This window comes from Brassica napus, chromosome A7 (genome assembly GCF_020379485.1).
Source record: "Brassica napus cultivar Da-Ae chromosome A7, Da-Ae, whole genome shotgun sequence".
Taxonomy (NCBI): domain Eukaryota; kingdom Viridiplantae; phylum Streptophyta; class Magnoliopsida; order Brassicales; family Brassicaceae; genus Brassica; species Brassica napus.
Genome location: NC_063440.1, coordinates 19,907,613 through 19,929,125, shown reverse-complemented (window position 1 = coordinate 19,929,125; position 21,513 = coordinate 19,907,613). Strand labels below are relative to the sequence as shown.

The following is a 21,513-nucleotide window of genomic DNA, read 5'->3' as shown; positions in this document are numbered from 1 at the left end:
AGGGATTTTCCCGACCTCATCTATTTTTACGAACATGGATTATCTATTCTGGAGGCTACCAAAAGAACCAGATTTGAATTGCTTTCCTTGGATTTTATGGTTTATTTGGAAGAATCGGAATGGAAAAATTTATAGGAATCAGACAAGGGATCCTTTCGAGCTCCTTCGGACGGCGGAAATAGAAAGCGTCATGTGGACGGATTCACAGACTAAGGATTCTCCATCGGTGGGATCGTCATACGATGTGGATACCCTTGGTATGGGTGACATAAGTAGGTGTCATTTAGATGGAGCATGGAGAGCACAAGATGTGTGCACAGGACAAGGATGGGTTTATAAAGCAGGTGGATCAACTGATACTATGATGGGGGCCATGTCTATTCGCAAAAGTCTATCACCTTTACATGCCGAATGTGAAGCGTTGATATGGGCGATGGAGTGCATGAAGACCCTACGAATCTCAGAAGTGGTGTTTGCAACTGACTGCTCTCAACTGGTGAAGATGGTGTCTACACCAACAGAATGGCCGGCGTTCACTACACATATGGAGGAGTTTCTGCGATGTAAGGAATTTTTTCATCCTTTTACTATTCAGCATATTCCGAGGGCACAGAACACAATGGCGGATAAGTTAGCACGAGGTGCTAGAAATCAGCCTGCAGCTATGATTTATGTTGATTCGATTCCTCCGAGGTGGTTCTTGGATCAGGAATCTACTTAGTTTCTCTCTAGCCTTTTGTTGTAAAAAAAAAAAAAAGAAATCCATAGAAGAAAATTGAAAACCGATGTCAGCTCTTGGTTTTCTTTTTTGTTTTGTCATCATCTCTTGGTTTTCATAAAAGTAATTATTTATATTCTTGATATGATGGGTATGTTATTTTTTATATGCCGCATTGTGTGTATTAGATACAAATTTTATAAGCTAATTTTTGTCAGTTGTTTTATTTTCTTTTGGCTTTCATCGTTCAACAAAAGTATTGCAGAGCTACTCACAAACTCACTCTCAGCACGTGAAATAATTTGAAGCTTCTCAATTCATTTCACATCACTTCTTAATACGACACCGTATGGCGTGAAGAATCTGCTCCTCTCTTGCCCTAAAGCTGAGTTAAGGTTTAAACACACAATAGCACCCTTTTGATTTATGTCTCTTTGTTCTGTTTTTGTCGGTTTGTGTAACCGATCAACTCAAGCTATTGGCTCCTTACTCCCTGAAATTTGACTTCTCTATTGGATTTCACCAAAGTTTCTCTATATGAAGCGATCTTTACCCTCACAATTTCATTATATTTGAACCACAAGAAAAAGAAAAAGTACAAGCGGTTGTGATGGACGGTGGTTATGATCAATCCGGTCACTCTAGATACTTCCATAACCTCTTTAGGCCTGAGCTTCAACACCAGCTTCAGCCACAGCCGCAGCCTCAACCCCAGCCTCAGCCTCAGCCTCAGCCTCAGTCTGATGATGAATCTGACTCCAACAACAAGTATCCGGGTCAACCTGATTCCGACCAGGTTACCTCGGGCTCAACTTCCGGGAAGCGTCCACGTGGACGTCCTCCAGGGTCTAAGAACAAGCCGAAGCCACCGGTGATAGTGACAAGAGATAGCCCCAACGTGCTTAGATCTCATGTTCTTGAAGTCTCATCTGGAGCCGACATAATTGAGAGCGTCAACAATTATGCTCGCCGGAGAGGGAGAGGTGTCTCCATTCTCAGTGGTAACGGCACGGTGGCTAACCTCACTCTCCGGCAGCCGGTGACGACTCATGGGAACAATGGTGGAACTGAAGCCGGAGCCGGAGGAGTTGTGACTTTACGTGGAAGGTTTGAGATTCTTTCCATCACTGGTACGGTGCTTCCGCCGCCCGCGCCGCCGGGATGCGGTGGTTTATCTATCTTTGTTGCTGGTGAACAAGGTCGGGTGATCGGAGGAAGAGTGGTGGCTCCCCTTGTGGCTTCTGGTCCAGTGATACTGATGGCTGCATCGTTCTCCAACGCAACTTTCGAAAGGCTTCCACTTGAAGAGGAGGGAGGTGAAGGTGGGGGAGACGTCGGAGGAGGAGTTCCACCGCCAGCCACTTCAGAAACAGCGCCGTCTGGAGTCGCTCAGGGAGAGCTAAGAGTTAATATGAGTGGTTATGATCAGTTTTCCGGCTGGGGAGCCGGAGCCGCTTCAAGACCATCATTTTAGATTTGAAATTTATGTCCGTAAATTCCCTGTAACCAAAATTTCAATTGAAAATAAATAATGATTTCATGATAATGACATTTTCATTTTGGGTTCTTTTGGTTTTTAATTTAGTTTATCATAATATATGCATATATGTTATATACATATAAACATTTGGATTCGTCTTTAGGTGTACTTCTCCATCGACAATTCTCTTCTTTTTATGTTAATCATCAGGGTTCTGTGATGAACCCAATATGTTATTTGTTATGTGCTTGAATTCACAAAAAAAAATGATAAGAGAAGCCAATTTTATGAATTTAATCAGTTCACTCATCAGTCGTCACCAGTATATATTTGTCTCGTATGCGCAATCCCCAATTTGGGATATGAAAGTTAACAATTAAATGCATGTTACTATATAGAGTATGTCAAGTCATCTAATGGATCAAACATCTTGTTCTTGTTCATTTTCATTTATTTAGTTACCACAACTAAAATCCTCAATATTGTAATTTGGAAATCTTATGTATATATTTTGTTAAATACTCCATGTAACTAAAGAGCCTTATACAACCTTTTGAGCATATTGAAGGCCTTCAAAAGTTTAAATCAAGTTTCTACTTAGGAACATGATTTGATGATATGTTTTAACCATCGTTATTGGATGGAATCGCTATCAATCTTTCTTCGATCTTATCAGTCAATCATGAAAATAACGCATCAAAATCTTACAAAAGTAACGCTTGAAACTTACGAAAAAATTAAATATCAGTTATAACAATAAAAACATATAAATACAAAAAATATGTATCCGTTACAACGATATAAACATAACATAAGAGATAGTTTCGACGGTTACAACGATTCGATTAATGGTAGAAACACAAGAACATTACATGACCTGCCAAAAACCAAAACAAGAAAAACATTTGGCTTTGAGTTTCATCAGTTTCCCTTTAGATGAGTAGGGAACTCTGCAACATCAGCCAATGGGTTTTGAGTACCAAGATGTGTGAAAATGAGGAGTACATCAAGTTCCTAGGGAAGATATTTAGTGACAATATGAAAACATGTAATTTTTCTTAAGGATCATATAATATAAATATACTTCCTCTTGTTCCTTTTATATGTCATATAAATTTTTTCCATATGGATTAAGAAAATTATTTAATTTTTGGTTTACCTCTAATTAATATATTTTTATTTGATCTTTGTACTTAATGAACTAAAATAATAGAGGTAAAATTTAAAAACTATTAAATAAGTACATTGAAAATATATTAAACGATATTTATAATGAAACAAAATTTAAAGTTTAAAATGATAACTAATATAAAACATAGAGAGTAGTAGTATTTATATGTAGGGAAAGAGTTTGCATAATCAATGCAATGTTCAAATGTGGTGAAATATATCTCCAATAAAATGGAGATAATTTTTTATCTGCGTAAGAATATGAATATTTTTTACTTTGTTCTTTTTTTTGTCGATAACATGCATTATCATACGAATTTTCACATAGTGACATTAGCATTACTAATATAAACTACTAGGCTAGGCTACACATGTGGTCAATTTCAACTTTACATTATAAGATGAGAATGAGAGTTGGATACAACCGTTTCATCATATATGAATAGTTGGCTTTTTAGGGCTTGAAGTATTGAGAATTCGAGGGTATTGTATTTGTACGTTGGGGACGGACCTTTTAGGAACATGCAACAAAAGCCTTTATCTTTTGAAGATTTCATGTGATCGTGTCATGTGCCTTACATGCAATTGGCGACACAATACTGAAAACAGAAAATTGGATTTCTAACTTATTTTGTTTATTGAACTTTCTATATGAATCTTTGTTCAGTATGCGTTTGTCTATATACACTGATAAATAAACCGGGCTCTGAAATTTTTGGAACTTTAAACGATTTAATAAAGACATTAATCAATCCTTTTTTAAATAATTTGGGGTCTACGTTCATATGTGTTAATTCAAAAAAAAGGTGATCTAAGAGCATTTGCAGTGAGCAAAGACTAAAACAATTCTTACAAAAAAATGTTATTTTAAACATTTAATTATTATTTTTAATTGATTCTACCAATACAAAATGCACACTTGTAGACTCAGTCTCTTAAGATTGTGCACAAGTACCTTCAGCAAGAGACCGATTCTGATTTTCTCCTTCATTTTACTTTCTTATTTTGCGTTAATGATTAAGTGGTGAGAGACTCTTTAAAAGACTCCTACTAATGGTGTTCTAAGAACATCTCTAATCTCACTCTATAATTTACTTCAAAATAAAAAATAAAATAAAGTGAGAAATGGAATGATGAACAAAAAATAAAAACATTACTCTTTTTTTTCAGTGTTGGATTTGTATATCAAATGGAAAAAAGTTACGTAATGAGAAAGATGTTCTCCATACATGGAGAAATCTATCAAGAAACCAACTCTACAAAAAAGAATTGGGAAAACATAAAGAACGAAGGTTAGAAAGTAGTATTAGTAATTTGATCCAAAAAAAAGATTGATCAAAAAAGAAAGTAGTATTAGTAGAAAATTGTTTATTACTCTATAAATAGAGTATTGCTTTTATTTTTTTTCACTACCTATTTTCTATTCCATTTTTTCAATTTTGGAATAAAATATGAAATGGGATTGGAAATGTCTTAATACAAACATAAATGAAAATTGCATGCCTACGATTTTCACAAAAATCAAAAATGTATGCCTATGATTGAATTGATGTATAGAATACGACCCCAAAATATAAAGTGTCGAGTTTAAGGCCCAAATTCGGCCCACAGAATACAGTATTGTTGATTGCATTGCATCCTGCAGTATCAAGATCAGCCTTACTACTAACTTTAATTGAACATCAATGTTCACTTCTGTACTTTGATCTTCAGAACTAGAGTTACAGTCAAACTATCACATTTACTAACGTATTTGCCTCTGATAAAAACTAATTCCTAGAGAACAAAACAGGCTCACAAAAGAAACAAATAGAAAAGAACGAGCTCAGTTTGAGATAAGACCCGTCACCGCTCAAATGGTACTCGCACAAACAGTTGACTGTGCAGGCTCACTACCGCGGACGTGTGCAGCGGATTGATTCTTGATGGAAAGTTCACAATCTACCAAAACTAAAAGACGGACTATCTCTTAGTAAATGTGATAGTTTGATTGTAACTTGAGTTCTGAAGATAAAAGTAGATTGCATTGCATCCTGCAATATCATAAGCAGCCTTTCTGCTAACTTCAATTGACCATCAATGTTCACTTCTCTACTTTAATCTTGAGTACTAAAACTCTTTTGAGCATGTCAGTGGCAAACACTGATCAAGTCTTAGGTTTTAAACCGAACTGAACCAAACCAAAAATCAGTACAATCTTAGTTAATTTAACTAATTATACTAATAATATTAAGATTTAAGATTGGTACCCATCTAACCTAAACAACTAAACATAGTTTTATACATTTAACTTTTAAATGAATAAAAACACAACTAATAATAAAATAAATACATGATTTTTCCTACGCTATTATTAAAACCGAAAAACAACTTATGATAGTTATACTAGATTTGAAGGTAATACTTTAAAATTATTTGATTACATTTTCTATATTTTTACTGTAATGTTTCTTTATATTTACGAATGAAGAAGTCAATGACTTAGTGATTAAACTCGATTGAACTAAATCGAACACAAACTGAATACAAACTCAACTAAACTGAACAAAAAACAAACCAAAATAGTTTTTATTTAGTTCAGTTAAAATATATGCATAGAATCAAATAAGCCAAATTAAACCAAACTGAATCCAAACCAAATTCAAATTTAAACCAAACTAATTAGTTTGCATAATTTTAATAAATTATTTTTTCAAAGATTTGAAACTCGAACCTCCTGATGTTAAAACATTAACTAACTTTCAATCAACTCCTGGACTGAAGAGCTTGGCTGAGAGCTTTCAAGTTCATTTTTAGTCAAGAATATACTCTTGATGGTGTGTAATCTAATATTTCGGATTTTGGAAATTTTTTTACCATATTTTCATTCTTTTCTCTAAGTCACATTCAGATTTGTTATGCATTTCAAGATGGTGTGGGTGGAAAAAAAACCGTCATAATGTGTAATATAATCTTTCTAATTGTGGAATATTTTGAACTATATATAATAACATGTAGTATAATATTTCTAATTGTGAAAATTGAAAAAGTTCAGTCAACTTCAATGCAGCTTGCGATTGCTGGATTTTGAATGATCTAGCTTTTGTTCCGTAAATAAGTCGTATCGAGAAATATGGTCAGCTTGGTATCTTGATTCTTAACCCGTGAAGCTGTCAAGAGGGCAGCTGCTGCGTTTGGCCCTGAGTTGAGATGGATCTGCATTCACCATACATGATGTTCGATGAAACATTTGTCTTCGATCACCTTCAAATTTGAAAGAGTTTATATATATAAGTTTTATAACTTTAAAATTATAAAAGTAAATTGCTTATAAAATATATAGTAAAATATTTATGGTTTTGTAATTTTGAGACCGGTTCTGGCTTTTTATCAGATTTTTTTTTCTAAAGACGGAAAGTTTTTTTTTCTAGGTGTTTGTCATCATTTAGCTGGCTAATTTCAGTGAGAGGTCAGAAGACATCTATCCTATCTATAGTGGTTGTTGACACCTCAGACTCTGGTGTGTCATATCTAGTCTCTTCTCCAGGGCCAACACTCAGGTTATCTATATCGATCCTAAGACTGGTATCTTGAGGTACAATGGGAAACAATGGGCTTGGATCATTTCAAGTCGGAGCGTGAAGCCGTAGATTATATTACGAATAGATCAAGAGGAGTTTTTTTTACTGAAGCTCACTTTATGGCAGGGTAATTACTCGGTTATGCTGTGTTGGGGAGCTTTGGGATGCTTCTTGTTGCGACAAACAACTCGCCAGACGATAGATGGCAACAAAAAGGACTTCATAGTACGTATCTGTCTATCTACATAGTTATCTCTACATATCCAGCAAGACCACAAATTAATTGTTACATTAATTTGGTGAAATTTCACGTATCGTAGTATATATGACGAAAGGCATGACGAGTGTCTGATTCATACTTGTATTCATGCATGTACATACGACAATCTAGGGAAACAAACAAATAATTACTCATGAGTTTTCCAAATTTTGTGGAAATTATTTTTTCCCTTCTTATATTTTGTAGATTTTATCTTTCTTATTTAACATGTTGGTATATATATCTTATGGATATTCTTATATATATTTCATGAAATACATTAAAATTGATCTACAAAAAGGGTGATATATACATGTAATTAGAATTTGTTTCACCTAATATATGTAGATAAGTCCTTATAATTTGAAACCTTTTTTCTTGTTGGTTCTGGTAAAAGTAAGAGTTCAGAAACTTATGAGTTATCATACGGTTGAATCAAACAAAGAGCTATAGAGCTACGACTACGAATCTATGTCTTGAACTATTTCATACGGAACAAACACAAGAAAGAGGGTACAAATCTGACTCGAGTCATGCGGATACCAAGTTGTGCATATTTATAACCGTTAAAATCAAACTAATATTCTATAGAATAAAAATATGAAAGTCTCATCCCATACCCAAGAATATGGAGTAAAGAGGCGACCACTGGCCATCACGTGTGGATTCTCTAGAGACGCATATTCTCTTTTATAAAGAGATAGAGTGTGCACAGGCCTGAGTGTGCAGGTTTGGATTTTTCCGGATTCTCTATCTATCTCTTTATCTATCCATCCATCTATACTTCTAAAATGGTCTTACAAATATTTATTTATTTGCTACCAAAGAAATATTTTTCAGGTTTACTAGAATATTTTTCAAGCTCTGTTTTCGTTTTCTGTTTTCTTGGAGTCCCACTAATTCATATGCAACAACCGAAGTTATGGGTATATGGATTATGTTTGCAGGTATTAGCTTTGGAGAAATAAAAAGTGGAAGTAGAGATGTTGAAGCTTTTGCATCTGTTCATAACTTCATCAAAACCAGTGGTGGAGATTCTGCTGATAACATCAGTTGGACTTTATATGGCTCTGGATGGAGTCAATCTTCTTGGTCCAGATGCTCGCAAATATTTGAACGACGTTCGTTATAATTAAATTTTTATTCTCTTACTAATAAATCTACTTTAATCTGTGTTTGTTTGTTTTTTGTATAGATTGTCTTTTATGTGTTTAATCCATCGCTTGTTGGAAGCCGTTTAGCTGATAGTGTTACATATGACAGCTTGGTGAAAATGTAAGTCACCTGAGGTTTTTCATCAGGAGTTTAGCTCTCTGGTTTATCCTAATGAATAATGATATTTCTGGTCAGGTGGTTCATGCCGATTAATCTTCTGCTCACATTCATCATTGGTTCGTTATTAGGCTGGATTGTTATTCTCATCACTAAGCCTCCATCCAATCTTCGTGGTCTCATTGTTGGTTGTTGTGCTGCTGGTTCGTTATTAGGCTGGATTGTTATTTCAGATTGTGTGTTTTTTTTTGTTCTGTTTTTGCTTAATGATATGATATTAATGAAACCCTAAACAGGTAACTTGGGAAACATGCCATTAATCATAATCCCAGCTGTTTGTAAAGATAAAGGAGGTCCATTTGGAGATCCTGAGAACTGCAACAAGTATGGAATGGGTTATGTTGCACTCTCCATGGCGGTAAGTTTTCTTCTTCTCCAAGGTATTATGAGTGTATATATATCATTATGATTGATATATATACTTGTAATGTTATCAGATGGGATCAGTTTACATTTGGACTTACGTTTACAATATTATGCGTGTGCTATCAAACTCTGTCATTGAAACCCAACCTTCTATTGAATCCAACTGCAAAGTCCCCCTGATCTCTTCCAGAGAAGAAGAAGAAGATAACCATAAGGTCTCATTACTAGATCAATAACTACTCATTCATCAGATGGTGATGTTGTGTATGAGTATGTGACAGGTTGGGAGGTGGGACAGATTCAAGAGAAGAATGGTTTCACTGTCAGAGAAAGTCAACTTAAGTACAATATTTGCTCCAACAACTATTGCTGCGGTTTGTGTTTCACTGTCCCTTTTCAACATTCATACTACTTTAACTAATATTTCTTGTTTTTTTTTTTTGGTTTTGTTTAAAGATAATCGCGCTTGTGATTGGTCTCATTAATCCTGTAAGGGAGCTAATAATCGGCAACGTAGCTCCTCTTGGAGTGCTTCAAGACTCAGTTACTCTAGTGGGGTAATTGAACTAGTATAATAGACAAGTTATCATAGGAAAAATCTCACTCATTCTAAAGCTGTAACCCAGCTTCTTATTTCTTTTGGCTGAAGAGATGGAGCCATTCCTGCTACGACCCTGATCATTGGAGGAAACCTACTCAAAGGTATGAGGAGTTCAGGAATGAAAAGATCCAGCATTGTTGGCGTCTTGGTTGCACGTTACATTCTCCTGCCTATAAGTGGTGTTTTAATCGTTAGAGGAGCATACAAGTTGGATTTGATTACCTCAGAACCGTTGTACCAGTTTGTTCTGCTCATTCAGTATGCTGTCCCACCAGCAATGAGTCTAGGTTCGTTGCTGCAAGCTCAACCCTTTTAACTTCATTGTATTGACTGACTTAATAGCTTTGTTGGCAGGTACGATAACTCAGTTATTTGGAGCTGGGGAAAGTGAATGCTCAGTGATTATGCTATGGGCTTATGGTTTGGCTTCGGTTTCACTCACTGCTTGGCCTACATTTTTCATGTGGCTTGTGGCTTAAGTCCCCACAGTTGCTATGTGTATGTTTTTTTCCATTTATTTAACATTTGAATTTCCATCATGTATTATTGAAGACCATGATTATAGAATAGATATATGCTAAAGGTAAGAGGGTTCATAGTGCGAGAAGCACACTAGAGATATGCTTTAAATTGTGTTATGTTTGTCAAAGTAAGTGGGTGACAAGTGAAGACAAAATACTTACCTGAAAATATGGAGGAGCTGTTGGAGCTCAGAGTCCTCACCAAAGATTGCTTGATTGGTCATAAGTTCAGCTCTTAATGGTAAAGAAACAAAGTTAGTTGTAGTTTTATAGCAAAAGATTTGATACTGAAGGCAAATCTACAGAGTAGTAACATATAGATTATGTACCAAAGATGCATCCATACACATATCCACAGCCCTAGAGCAATAGTTGGCCCCAAGAACTTCAGGAGCTCTATACCATAGAGTTAATTTACGTTGCAAAATCCTTTCTAATATATATCAATACTATTAAAACAGGATCATTCATGATCTATATCCTTGGTTAAAATTGTAAAGCTACCAAAATATATTTATTTTACAAGGGGAATTGCATACTAAAATTTGTTAATTTTTTTGGTTATGTGCATACGGATACATCTAAATGAATAAATAAATATTGGACCTACATATTTTTATAACATATCTTAACCTTAAATTTAATATAAATATTCTAAGTTTAAATATTATACCTACGTATATTATGAACCATATATAAATTAACAAACATAATGACATCAAAATATTATTTTCTTAAATCTTTGTATCAATATTCAAATATTATGCATATTTTCAATATAAACTCAAACCCTATATCCTACATCACTTATCATATACATATTTGAATATCATTTTTTATAATATTATTTAACTATCAAAAATGAGTGATGTACACAAAAATTAAATAATATTATTTACTATATCATTATGTACAAATATTGATATGGCAATTTTGAGTGTTTAAAAATATTTTTTAAATTATCATAAATTTTTAATCTGGAATAAAAATACAAACTTAAAATAGGTTATTAATAACAAAAATAAACTAATATTGTCATATCAATATATTTTTTATATTATCATTTTTTTATTTGGATGACATAATAAATTTTTTATCCAAGTCTAAGAAATCACAAGTTTTATGTAATATTAAAACGTATATGACTAATTTTTGTAAGAAAATTAATATTATCTGATATTTTGTGTTTTTATCTGATCAATGGCAACATATCGCAGATTAATAGTGAGTTTTTAGATTTTTACCAGGTTCGGTCTGATTTTTACTTAACAATTTTTTCAGAAAATCTGTACAAGACAATATACAAGGTACTGGATCTACTAGTTCAACCACAGATCTAGATCGAATATGAAGTCTATTTTTAAAACTCAAACATTATTATAGAATAGCTTTTAAATTATTTGTTTTCTTATAAAAATTTATAAATTCATGCAAATTTTATTAAAATGGTTCAACAACAAATATCTGCGCTTTTAAAGATAGTAGTAGCTTCTAAATCCAATAGAGACAAAAATAGTGTAGATTAATGGTTAGAACTATGATCAATGGTAATGAGGGTTGTATAGTTTCAATAGATTGGCTGATATGGTACGAGGGTTATATAGTTTGGCTAATTATGTTTTACTCTTTAATCGGTTAATTATACAAACCAGTTAAGTTCATTCTTCTACTTAGTTACACTTGTAGTTTTACAGAAACTGTGGCCATTGTATCTGTTGAGTTGTATAGTAGTAGTTGAAGATTGGTGTATAAACCTGTAATGTAATAACTAATAACCTTACAGTCGATGCAGCAATACAAATAAAAGTTGGTTCAGGGTTCGACGGTTCGGTTCGTACTTATGGCATTTAGTCATTTTTACTTTCGACCTTCTTTTGATGTAAGAGAACGACGACGGTCACGTGCCGTTGACTGTTCAGCTCAGGTCGGTCAACAGTGCGTTGCTCCTTTTGTTCGCCTTCTTTCCACAACAGTCCCAAAGTTTCATTCTTTTTAACTTTTTGAATACAAACAAAACCAGAAAAAAAGGAGAAAAAATAATTTATTTCTTTTTGTGTAGTTGGAAAGAGATAAGATCGAAGATCGTCGACTTTTCTCCCAAGATTTTGAACATTATGTTTAATTTTCTATTGATAGCTACAATCTGATTACGTGGATCACACTTCTGTTCTTCTTTTTTAGTCAACTCACACTTCTCTTCTTAATAATAATTATTATTACTAGAATTCTTGTCCGCGCTACGCGCAGGTTGTACCTTATAAACTTAATTTTACATCTTTATTATTATTATTTTTGAAACTCATTTTACATCTTTATATATTTGAATATTTTATACCATTTTACTTTTCAAAAAATTAAAATGTCTAAGGTAATGTGTAACATATGGTGATCGATTTGAGTTTTCGTTGTGATTTTTTTGAACTGATAAATTTCACTTTGTTTTTTATTTTACATTTATGTAATTTCTCAGCTGTTATTTTTTTGATCTGGTGTTAATTATAAATATATTGAATATTTTAAAATAGGAGAAATAGTATATAATAGTGTTTGGTAAATGTTTCATCCAAAAAATTGTATATCCATCAAATATAAAATATTTAAATTTTTGTTTTAATCCAAATTTTTAATGCTCTTATACTTTGAAAAATAAACTGTTTTAAATTAATAGTTTGATTTGTTTTTTTTAATTTATTCATATCACCATACTACTGAAAACAAATATATAAGTTTAGTTTTATTATATATTTTAAGTTATCTCTTCGCAAAGATTTTACTATTTATTTTATAACATTTTTGGAATAAATTATTTGTATATGTTTATACATTATTTGATTTTTAAAAACTATTTGTTTCATCATTGTTTTGTGCCAATTTGAATAAATGATTCATTAAACTTTTTTAATTATATAAGATTTATGAGGACTATTGATTTTTCTTTAAACCGTAGAGAAAGGATTCATGAGGACTATTGATTTTTCTTTAAACTGTAGAGAAAGGATAGAGAAAAGGTATGGGAAGGTGAGGAAAAATATTGGCTGAATAAATGTGGATCATATTTAATCTCTTGAAAATTTGTTGTTTAAAGAAAATAGATTTCGTTGTAATATGATTAGAGAACGTATTTCGACTAAGGTTGAATTTTATTTAAGCTTGTTAAATGTGTAACTTTGATTGGATACAAATATTTTTGCTGATGTGGCATAGTTTAGGAGTCTTTAAATTAGTTTCTTTTATATAGTAGAGATTGTAAATTTGTAATCTCTTTGTGATATTCCATGTACATAGTTTATTGATTCGGTCTCTTTCGCGAAAGTAGTACATTAAATGTGTAGATGATTCACTCACTGTCATCTGTATAATATACTATAAAATATTGTACTTGCTTAGGTGTTCGTCCATTTGTCTCTTTCTGTTTTTGTCAGAAAATAAACCTAAAAACATATGAAACGGAAAAGGGAACATTTTAGATAATTTACTTAACATACTATTTTATAGGATGTCATTCGGAAGGCTTGTTACTTTCAATATTAATAGTCTAGAGAGATACATGTAGAAAGTAGCGAACATTCTGCTAGAAGGAAAAAAAACAACTTTTTGTAACTGAAAGAAAAAGAAACAACATAGGGAAATTGCATATTGCATAGTTTTCTAGTGTAGGGAGTAGATAATTATATTCATGATAAGAGTGATGATATTTCACGCAATCTCAGTTGATTGGCATAGTATTTCCATCGTTGTCTTTATCTATCCATATATTTCACCAGCTTGAAACAAAGCTATCACGTATTCAAATAAGAAGGTGCAATAGAAACTTAAAAAAAAAAATTAAGTCAATCGGAAAAATATTCAAGATAAAGTTGAAAAACATATAGAACGTAACTAATATTTGAACTTAAAAATATCGATGTCGGCTGAAGTTTCTTAAAAAAAAATTGAATTACTTATTCTTTAAGAGTATCTGAATGGAACTTTTTTACTTCAAATATACAATACTGTACAACACTTTTAGGCTATTATCAAACAAAAATCATGGTATTTCACACACGTGAGCCGTAAGTACATCTACCTATTGTTAACTTCATAAAAGTTAAAAAAAAACACTCAACAGATTATAATATGGTCCGCTTGATATGTTGAAGGCACAAACGACAAAAAATGTTTATTTATTCCAAACAATTAAACATTTATTGTTTTTTGGCGTAAATTTTGTATTCATGTGCGAGCAATGTTCCTTTTTTATTAGTTCAGTCATACTACTTTTTCAGTTCCTTTAATTATGGGGTCTCTACAGACACACACATGTGCACTTAGGGCATCCGCATTGGTGAACCCCTCTTGGGGTTCATAAGGTTTTTTTATTATTTTTTAGGTGGGACCTTAAATAGTTGTGAACCTCTATCGATTGTGTTCCTGCATTGGTGAACCTGTAGAAAGGGTTCATAGAAATAAAATAATATTATTTTTTTTATTTTCAATTTTTTTACTATATTGAAAATAAATGAATAAAATATAATAAGTTTTAAAATATTGAATACATTAAGAATTGATTACATTAACCAATATATTAAAAAAAGAAATTTATTCAATACATTGAGAATTCATGAACATACAACGATCAATCATCTACATTACCAAACATTTGCCAGATATTTTCGATGAGATCAGCTTTCAAACGATTATGTTTATCGGAATTTCGAACTTCAGTGCGAATGCCAAGGAAATTATGGCCATTCAAACTTTCTCTTCTTCGCACCTGGGAACTTCTGCTTGACTCTCCCGACTCGAACTCTGATGTATCAATTTGATTGTATCCGTCTCTTTCGTTCTCGACTATCATATTGTGCAATATAACACAACATCTCATAATCCTTCCTATTTTTTCCTTGTCCCATTGTAAAGCTGGGTTTTTAACTATTGCAAATCTCGATTGCAATACTCCAAAAGCACGTTCGACATCTTTTCTAGTGGCTTCTTGGCGTTCAGCAAACCGCACTGCTTTAGGACCTTGAGGAAGTGGGATGGATTGGATAAATGTAGCCCAATGCGGATAAATTCCGTCAGTAAGGTAGTATGCCATATGATAGGTGTGGTTGTTGACCTTGAAATTAACTTTAGGTGCTCGACCTTGTAAAATGTCATCAAAAACTGGAGACCGATCAAGAACATTGATATCGTTGAGAGTACCTGGTAAACCGAAAAATGCGTGCCATATCCAAAGATCCTGTGATGCCACAGCTTCTAAGACAATTGTCGGCTTTCATGAACCACGTGTAAACTGCCCTCTCCAAGCCGTTGGGCAGTTTTTCCACTCCCAATGCATACAATCGATGCTGCCTACCATCCCTGGAAACCCCCGTGCCTCTCCAACATCGAGTAATCGTTGAAGATCCGCCGGTGTAGGTCTTCTTAAATACTCAGCTCCAAACAATTGTATAATCCCATTAGTGAAATTATCCAAACATAAACGTGAAGTACTTTCACCTAGTCGGAGATATTCGTCATACATATCTCCCGATTGTCCGTATGCCAGCATACGTATTGCGGCCGTGCACTTTTGAAGTGCAGATAGCCCCAACCTTCCATGAGCATTTCTTCTTTGCTGAAAGTATGGCAGTTCATTAGTTAGGCTTTGGACTATGCGAAGGAACAAAGTTTTGTTCATTCGAAAACGGCGCCTAAACATTTCCGGCTGGTATGTTGGGTTTTCCGCGAAATAATCGTTCCATAGTTGTTTGTGTCCTAGTTCCCGCTCTCTTTCGATATAACTTCGTCGCTTCGGCTTGTTGATTTGAGCATTAACCATTGAGTCGATGTAATTATCGACTACTTCGTCGACAATTTCATCTAAAGCTTCATCTACTTCATCACTTGATGAGGAAGACATCCTTTGTACATATTAAAAAAAAAAATTATTATCATATTAATTAAACAAAATAATTACATATTTCTTTAAATTGTATTTTATATACATATAAAAAAACAACGGTTCATATATGTTTCAAACAAAATCGGTGTTTCATATTAAAAAAAAGCAACGGTACATTAGAATATACATGATACTTGTAAGAAAAGCAACGGTTCCTTTAAAAAGCAACGGTTCTTTTTTTTTAAAAAAACAACGGTTCGTTTAAAAAGCTACGGTTCAAGATATGTGATTACCTAAATACAAGGAGAGAGACTTGGTGTAAAGGAGGATGAGGAAAGCAGTGGGTCGATACACAAATACTTTGGAGACTTGGTGTAGAGGAGGATGAGGAAAGCAGTGTGTTTCACAAAGACAAGTGAGAAAGAAAGAGAAGTTGCATTGGAGATTTTATAAATGATCGCCAAAGAGAAGTGACAAACATAATATATATAGGGAGACAATGTTTACACCCGTGAATGAAGTTATCAGGGGTACATACACCCGTGATTACATAAGATAGAAGTGTAGAAAAATCCAACATTCTACACTTTCCCGTGATTAAAACCGACATACATAGAGCTAAAAGAGAGGTACATAAAGCTAAAAGACAGGTACATAAAAGAAACAGAGAAATCGTGAACCCGTGACTGGAACACAAGTACAACCATCCACCTCCTGCAACCCGTGACCTACAACATAAAACAGAGTCGAATCAATAAAGTTAAACAAAAAGTCTAGACAACACTCAAGAAATCACATATCACAAATCACAAATCACACTCTAGTCTAGACAACACTCAAAAAACAAAAAGAAATAGACAACACAAAACAGACAAAAAATTACCCACTGACCAACTCAAAGCATTTCGGAAATCAGTTTATTCTTGAGTGTCCTTTCTTGATCAGAAAGTGTATCTGCATTTTTTCCTAAGAGACGATCAAGGATTTTCCGGTTTGATATGATAGTTTTCTTTGCTAGTATGCTCTCTATCTGATCAAGAGCTGCTTCATTCCCGTGCTTCTTTCGTTTCGCAGCTTTGGAAGCCTTAATACCAGGAGGCCTAACCTCTTCCAACTCAGGCTCTGTAACCGCAGCTTCCTTCCTTTTCTCTTTTGGACCATCTCTGGAAACAGAGTTTGATCTCCATTTTTGATCAAACCTCAGTTCCCTCCACGCATGCTCGAGAGTGAACTTGAGCTGGTAGTCGTTAAAGAAGATGTCATGGGCAGACTTCATGACATCGTTCTCATTTTGACCACTAGCTTGTTCCTTCAATGCCGCCTCATAACTACCCACAAACTTACATACCTGCTCATTAACTCTACCCCACCTCTGCTTACACTGACTCCACTCTCTAGGAGCGTAGCCACTCAGCTGAGGGCTTGAATTGAAGTACTCTGCTATTCTATTCCAAAACGACCCTAACTTCTGCTGGTTACTAACTATCGGATCCTTGCTGGTGTTCAACCAAGCACTGATCAGAACAATGTCTTCTTGTGTTGTCCACTTTTTCCTCTCCACCGGTTTTGGAACAGTAGAAGACCCTACGCCTATGGACCCTACGTCTATGGGTTGACTGGTCTGGGAAGATAAAAGGTTCATAAACCCGGGAGAATCTAGAGAAAACGGTTCCATTTTGGTTTGGGGTGATGTTTTAAACGTGGTTTTGGTTTTCAGATTTTTTACTTCTAACTATGTTTTTAAACTACCATTGTGCTTTGATAAGAGAGAGCAATTAAAGTAAGTCTAACCACCAAAATTCATTAAAGTTAATTACACAACAAGTTGTTCTCTAACGGCATTCATTACACATCAAATCTGTTTTAAAAAACTAGTACAAGAAGTGGACAAAGAGCATTCAAAACAGCATTCATCAGAGCAACCAACCAACTGATAATTAATGTTTTTCAGTTCCTAGTCTACCTAGTTCAATTCATTTCTAGTTCAGTTACCTACTCTAGCTAGTTCAGTTCACCTCTAGTTCAGCATTCATCAGAGCAAGCTAAATACTTCAGTTCAGTTAAGCTTAGTTAAGCTTGAGTGTTTACCTTAAGGTTTTTATTCGAAGCAGACCTTTTCCAGATTTGCGACCTGCACAGTGAGAGAATAAATCTCAGCAGTGAGGTTATCAACCGCCAAACTGAGGCGGTTAACCTCTGCCTGCAGATGGAAACAAACAAACCGTGTTACGGACTTAAAAATAACCAAACTTTACAATTCTTTACAGTACCTATTCGATACTCTTAAAAAGTTCACTAACCTCAACTGTGTCGATATGTTTATTGAGATTGGGCACCAACTTGATCACCTGCTCAGCCTTCTCCACCCGCCTACGCAGACTTTCGACCTCCTCCTGCACACCTATAACCCAAGGCTGACGGTAATGAAACCCATCAGCCTTGTTGACAACATAAACACATTAGACTCGCGTCACTAAAACATAATCTATACATCTTCGAACCCACAAACTTGTATCTCTTACCTCGTAGTTGATGCACGTGAAGAAGCGTTTCCCAGGCAGAGTGTCGTACTTCTCCTTCACGCGAACCTCGTCTCGGATTCTCCCACCACAGGGACACCTCCTGGGAATCCCATATTCTGAATCGGCCACGTGTCCCATACTGTTGTAGAACTCCTCCTGCCGCTTTGTATTTCTTCTATCTTCCACGGGATCCATCTAAACAACAAAGATAAAACAGATTACGAAATAATCACGAAAAACTAAGATGAAACGACCCATAAATCGAACCCACATGCAGATTTAAAACCATAACTCGAAACCCCCAAATCGATTTCAAATCCCAGATAAACAAACCCTAAATTTCGATAAATCGAACCCCGCATGAGGTTTTAAAACCATATAGCGAAAACCCCTTTTCCGATTTCGAACCCAAACTCGAAACCACAAAATCTATTTCGAGTCCCCCACATCGGTTTCGACACGATAAACGCTTGATTAAACCGTGAATCAACTCCATACTCACCTGGGCTCGTAGAGGAGACACTCCGTCGTCGAGTAGATAGAGGAAAGTGAAGAACGGTCATCGTCGCACCAAAATCGCCTTTCGGAGAGAAACCCTAGCTTTTTTTGAGAAATGAGAGAAATGCTTTCTCTCCGCTTTCCTCCTCGTGAACTCGCGATCGCGTTTCCAATGGGTGGGTGACACCTGGCATGAACCGGGCTCATACGGGGTCAGTAATAAGAGGCGGGTCGCGAAAATAAACCCAATTTTTGATTTATTTTTGCCTTCCGGGCCTATGAACCCGGGCCCATGAACCCCTCATGAACTCTCAATGCTGATGGCCTTAGCTTATACGTGTTCCTCTAATGGACTTAAAAGAAAAATTAGAGACATTGATTTGTCAAATAAGTAGATAGTAAGTAGTACATGGCAAAAAAAAAGTAATTAATGATAACTACAAAGGCACGAATAAAAGCGGATTGATTTTCATGCGAGTTATATTATAAACCTCAAATTATTGTGACCGACTTCAAAAACACACCAAGAAAAAACTCTCAATCTCTCGTTTCAGCTATAGCAGCCGCCTCCTCCACTAACTTAAATCATCTAGCTCTTCTTAGTCTTCCCAATCAAATCTGCTTCTTTCTTCACTATCACGCTTGCTATCGAAAACCTCAAGAGTTTTGGGTCCAATAAGCGCAGCCACAAGAAAATCATGGTGACTGATTCTCTCCTTCTTACTCTTCTTGAAAATTTCTCTCCACAGGCTCTTATATTACCACTCTTGAATTGGTCTTAAAATCCTCCAGGAACCAATGATGAGAGCACAAGAAGAAGAAAAAGAAGAAGAAGAAGGTCATTATCGGAGTCCACCATGGCTAATCCCAATGCTAAGAGCAAACTACTTCGTTCCGTGTTCGATCCACGCCGGTTCCAACAAAAGCGAATGCAACATGTTCTGTCTTGACTGCACTTCCGATGCCTTTTGCTCTTACTGTTTGGTCAATCACAAAAACCATCGTGTCCTTCAGGTGCGTTCTTTAAAATATTCTCTTAAATTTTACAGAAAAGTACTAAAAATATCTAATATATTTTCAGATACGTAGATCATCATACCACAACGTTGTGAGGGTAAACGAGATTCAGAAGTACATAGACATATCTTGTGTTCAGACATATATAATCAACAGCGCAAGGATCGTGTTCTTGAACGAACGTCCTCAGCCAAGAATCGGCAAAGGCGTTACCAATACTTGTGAAATATGTTTCAGAAGCCTTCTTGATTCTTACCGTTTCTGCTCTCTTGGTTGCAAAGTAAATAGAATATATTCTCTCTGTTGTATACCAGTTTCAGTATCTTTATTAAATTGACCATGTTACCCTTGTTTGGTGATTCAGCTTGGAGGGATGAAGAGAGGGAATCAAAGTCTAACCTTCTCTTTCAAAGGGAAGCATGAGAGAGAGTATCTAGGTGGGTCGGAATCTGATGAGGCGACCACACCAACTAAGATACGTAAGACGTGTGCTTTCAACCGTCTGATGAGTGGTCTTCTTATCTGCACCACCGTTAAGTCAGATTACTTTTCAGGAGATCAACGGTGTACGAGCTCCGGTGATGAAAGCGGTTTTAATCTTTCTCCGGGAACACCGCCGATATATAATCACCGGAACTCAAGCAGACGGAAGGGTGTACCACACCGTGCTCCGTTCTGATATTAACAATAAGTACTATATAGAAAACCGCCATACATATTACAAAATGCGGTCATTATATTGTAAATGGTTAGTATTTTTTCTTTCTTTTGGAAGCTAGGAATAGTAGATAGTTTAAGATGGCATTTATACATATTATTTGTTTATAAATGTATGGTATAAGTTTATAGTCCTCAGGAAATTGAAATACGTTTTAATGTAGATTTTGTTGTAAGCATCCGTTTGAAAGATGGTTCGTGGTATGTTATTTGTAGCGTATACGGTGTAATACTGTGACAATAAAATAGCAAGTATACTGTGGTACACTATGATCATGATTCATGACTAGTTCGTCTTGTCGTTACTTGCTTTTACATTTGTGTAATGTACATTTCTGAAAAAGAAAAACATGTTTGGTCAGTTGACCAAATTAACAAATTAAGATCGACCGGAGTCATAGTAGCTCTCTCCTCACTTCCTTAGCTCTTTCCTTGTCCACCTGCCCATCAAATATATAAAATTGTGGCGAACATGGTTTTGAGATGTGGAAGTAACACTTACATGTATGATTTTATTATTTGCACTACGTGTACAATGTGTTGTGGCATGGCAACGTTTAGTAATAAGAAACTGTTTAATACTGACTGAAATGCAGATCTCGCGTTGATCGGATTGATTATCATCTTCAAGCTCATATCGCCTGAGAAGATACAATCACATAATGCATAAAAATGAAGAACAGACTTGGTCTTATTTATACGTCCAACTACTTCGTAATAACAAACCCTCTATTTTGCTTTAAAAGGTTATCTTCAACACAACTAATCATCACGTGTTTCTCTTCACTTTGCCACAAGCCTCCATATCACTATATCAGCTTCTTATCACGTTGACCAAGGTAGCAAAACTCATCACTAAACAAAACAAATGTGCAACTTTCAAAAT

At 34.9% G+C, this 21,513-nt stretch overlaps 5 protein-coding genes across 7 annotated transcripts; 3 read left to right on the top strand and 2 right to left on the bottom strand.

The window, feature by feature from the left end:
* The first annotated feature begins 907 nt into the window (after positions 1–907).
* LOC106449083 (AT-hook motif nuclear-localized protein 29-like) lies at positions 908–2,284 on the top strand. The gene has a single exon (XM_013890890.3). The coding sequence runs from the start codon at positions 1,329–1,331 to the stop codon at positions 2,190–2,192; it is 864 nt and encodes a 287-aa protein (XP_013746344.1). The 5' UTR covers positions 908–1,328; the 3' UTR covers positions 2,193–2,284.
* A 5,391-nt stretch (positions 2,285–7,675) lies between these two features.
* On the top strand, positions 7,676–10,101 carry BNAA07G21340D (protein PIN-LIKES 3). 2 transcript variants are annotated; one of them, XM_013793276.3, is made up of 10 exons: positions 7,676–7,916; positions 8,135–8,308; positions 8,383–8,462; positions 8,538–8,662; positions 8,756–8,877; positions 8,957–9,100; positions 9,167–9,259; positions 9,342–9,442; positions 9,535–9,773; positions 9,841–10,101. In XM_013793276.3, the coding sequence occupies exons 2-10, from the start codon at positions 8,171–8,173 to the stop codon at positions 9,963–9,965; spliced, it is 1,167 nt and encodes a 388-aa protein (XP_013648730.1). In that variant the 5' UTR covers positions 7,676–7,916; positions 8,135–8,170; the 3' UTR covers positions 9,966–10,101. The 2 variants fall into 2 exon arrangements, with proteins under 2 accessions (XP_013648730.1, XP_013648729.1); XM_013793275.3 differs by lacking the exon at positions 7,676–7,916 and adding an exon at positions 7,976–8,027.
* Positions 10,102–15,264: 5,163 nt separating this feature from the next.
* On the bottom strand, positions 15,265–15,891 carry LOC125576172. Its single transcript, XM_048735581.1, has one exon. It carries the CDS (start codon positions 15,889–15,891, stop codon positions 15,265–15,267), a length of 627 nt encoding a protein of 208 aa, XP_048591538.1.
* A 153-nt stretch (positions 15,892–16,044) lies between these two features.
* LOC125576249 (glutathione S-transferase T3-like) lies at positions 16,045–19,113 on the bottom strand. Of its 2 annotated transcripts, none has more exons than XM_048735770.1 (3): positions 18,396–19,113; positions 18,174–18,311; positions 16,045–18,073 (listed from the first exon to the last, which is right to left on the bottom strand). In XM_048735770.1, the coding sequence occupies exon 3, from the start codon at positions 17,546–17,548 to the stop codon at positions 16,769–16,771; it is 780 nt and encodes a 259-aa protein (XP_048591727.1). In that variant the 5' UTR covers positions 17,549–18,073; positions 18,174–18,311; positions 18,396–19,113; the 3' UTR covers positions 16,045–16,768. Both variants share the same exon structure in this region, with proteins under 2 accessions (XP_048591727.1, XP_048591728.1).
* A 256-nt stretch (positions 19,114–19,369) lies between these two features.
* Positions 19,370–20,897, top strand: LOC106356948 (protein RGF1 INDUCIBLE TRANSCRIPTION FACTOR 1). The gene is made up of 4 exons (XM_013796656.3): positions 19,370–19,594; positions 19,686–19,907; positions 19,975–20,190; positions 20,275–20,897. Exons 1-4 carry the CDS (start codon positions 19,592–19,594, stop codon positions 20,587–20,589), a joined length of 756 nt encoding a protein of 251 aa, XP_013652110.1. The 5' UTR covers positions 19,370–19,591; the 3' UTR covers positions 20,590–20,897.
* The last annotated feature ends 616 nt before the right edge of the window (positions 20,898–21,513 follow it).

Bases quoted from the DNA above. Each gene is read 5' to 3' on its own strand.
- LOC106449083 (XM_013890890.3), top strand. From the start codon at position 1,329: ATGGACGGTGGTTATGATCAATCCGGTCACTCTAGATACTTCCATAAC.
- BNAA07G21340D (XM_013793276.3), top strand. From the start codon at position 8,171: ATGTTGAAGCTTTTGCATCTGTTCATAACTTCATCAAAACCAGTGGTG. The intron at 8,463-8,537 runs GTAAGTCACCTG...ATTTCTGGTCAG, and splicing joins TATGACAGCTTGGTGAAAAT to GTGGTTCATGCCGATTAATC. The intron at 9,443-9,534 runs GTAATTGAACTA...TTTTGGCTGAAG, and splicing joins GACTCAGTTACTCTAGTGGG to AGATGGAGCCATTCCTGCTA.
- LOC125576172 (XM_048735581.1), bottom strand. From the start codon at position 15,891: ATGTCTTCCTCATCAAGTGATGAAGTAGATGAAGCTTTAGATGAAATT.
- LOC125576249 (XM_048735770.1), bottom strand. From the start codon at position 17,548: ATGGAACCGTTTTCTCTAGATTCTCCCGGGTTTATGAACCTTTTATCT.
- LOC106356948 (XM_013796656.3), top strand. The intron at 19,908-19,974 runs GTGCGTTCTTTA...ATATATTTTCAG, and splicing joins AAAACCATCGTGTCCTTCAG to ATACGTAGATCATCATACCA. The intron at 20,191-20,274 runs GTAAATAGAATA...TTGGTGATTCAG, and splicing joins TCTGCTCTCTTGGTTGCAAA to CTTGGAGGGATGAAGAGAGG.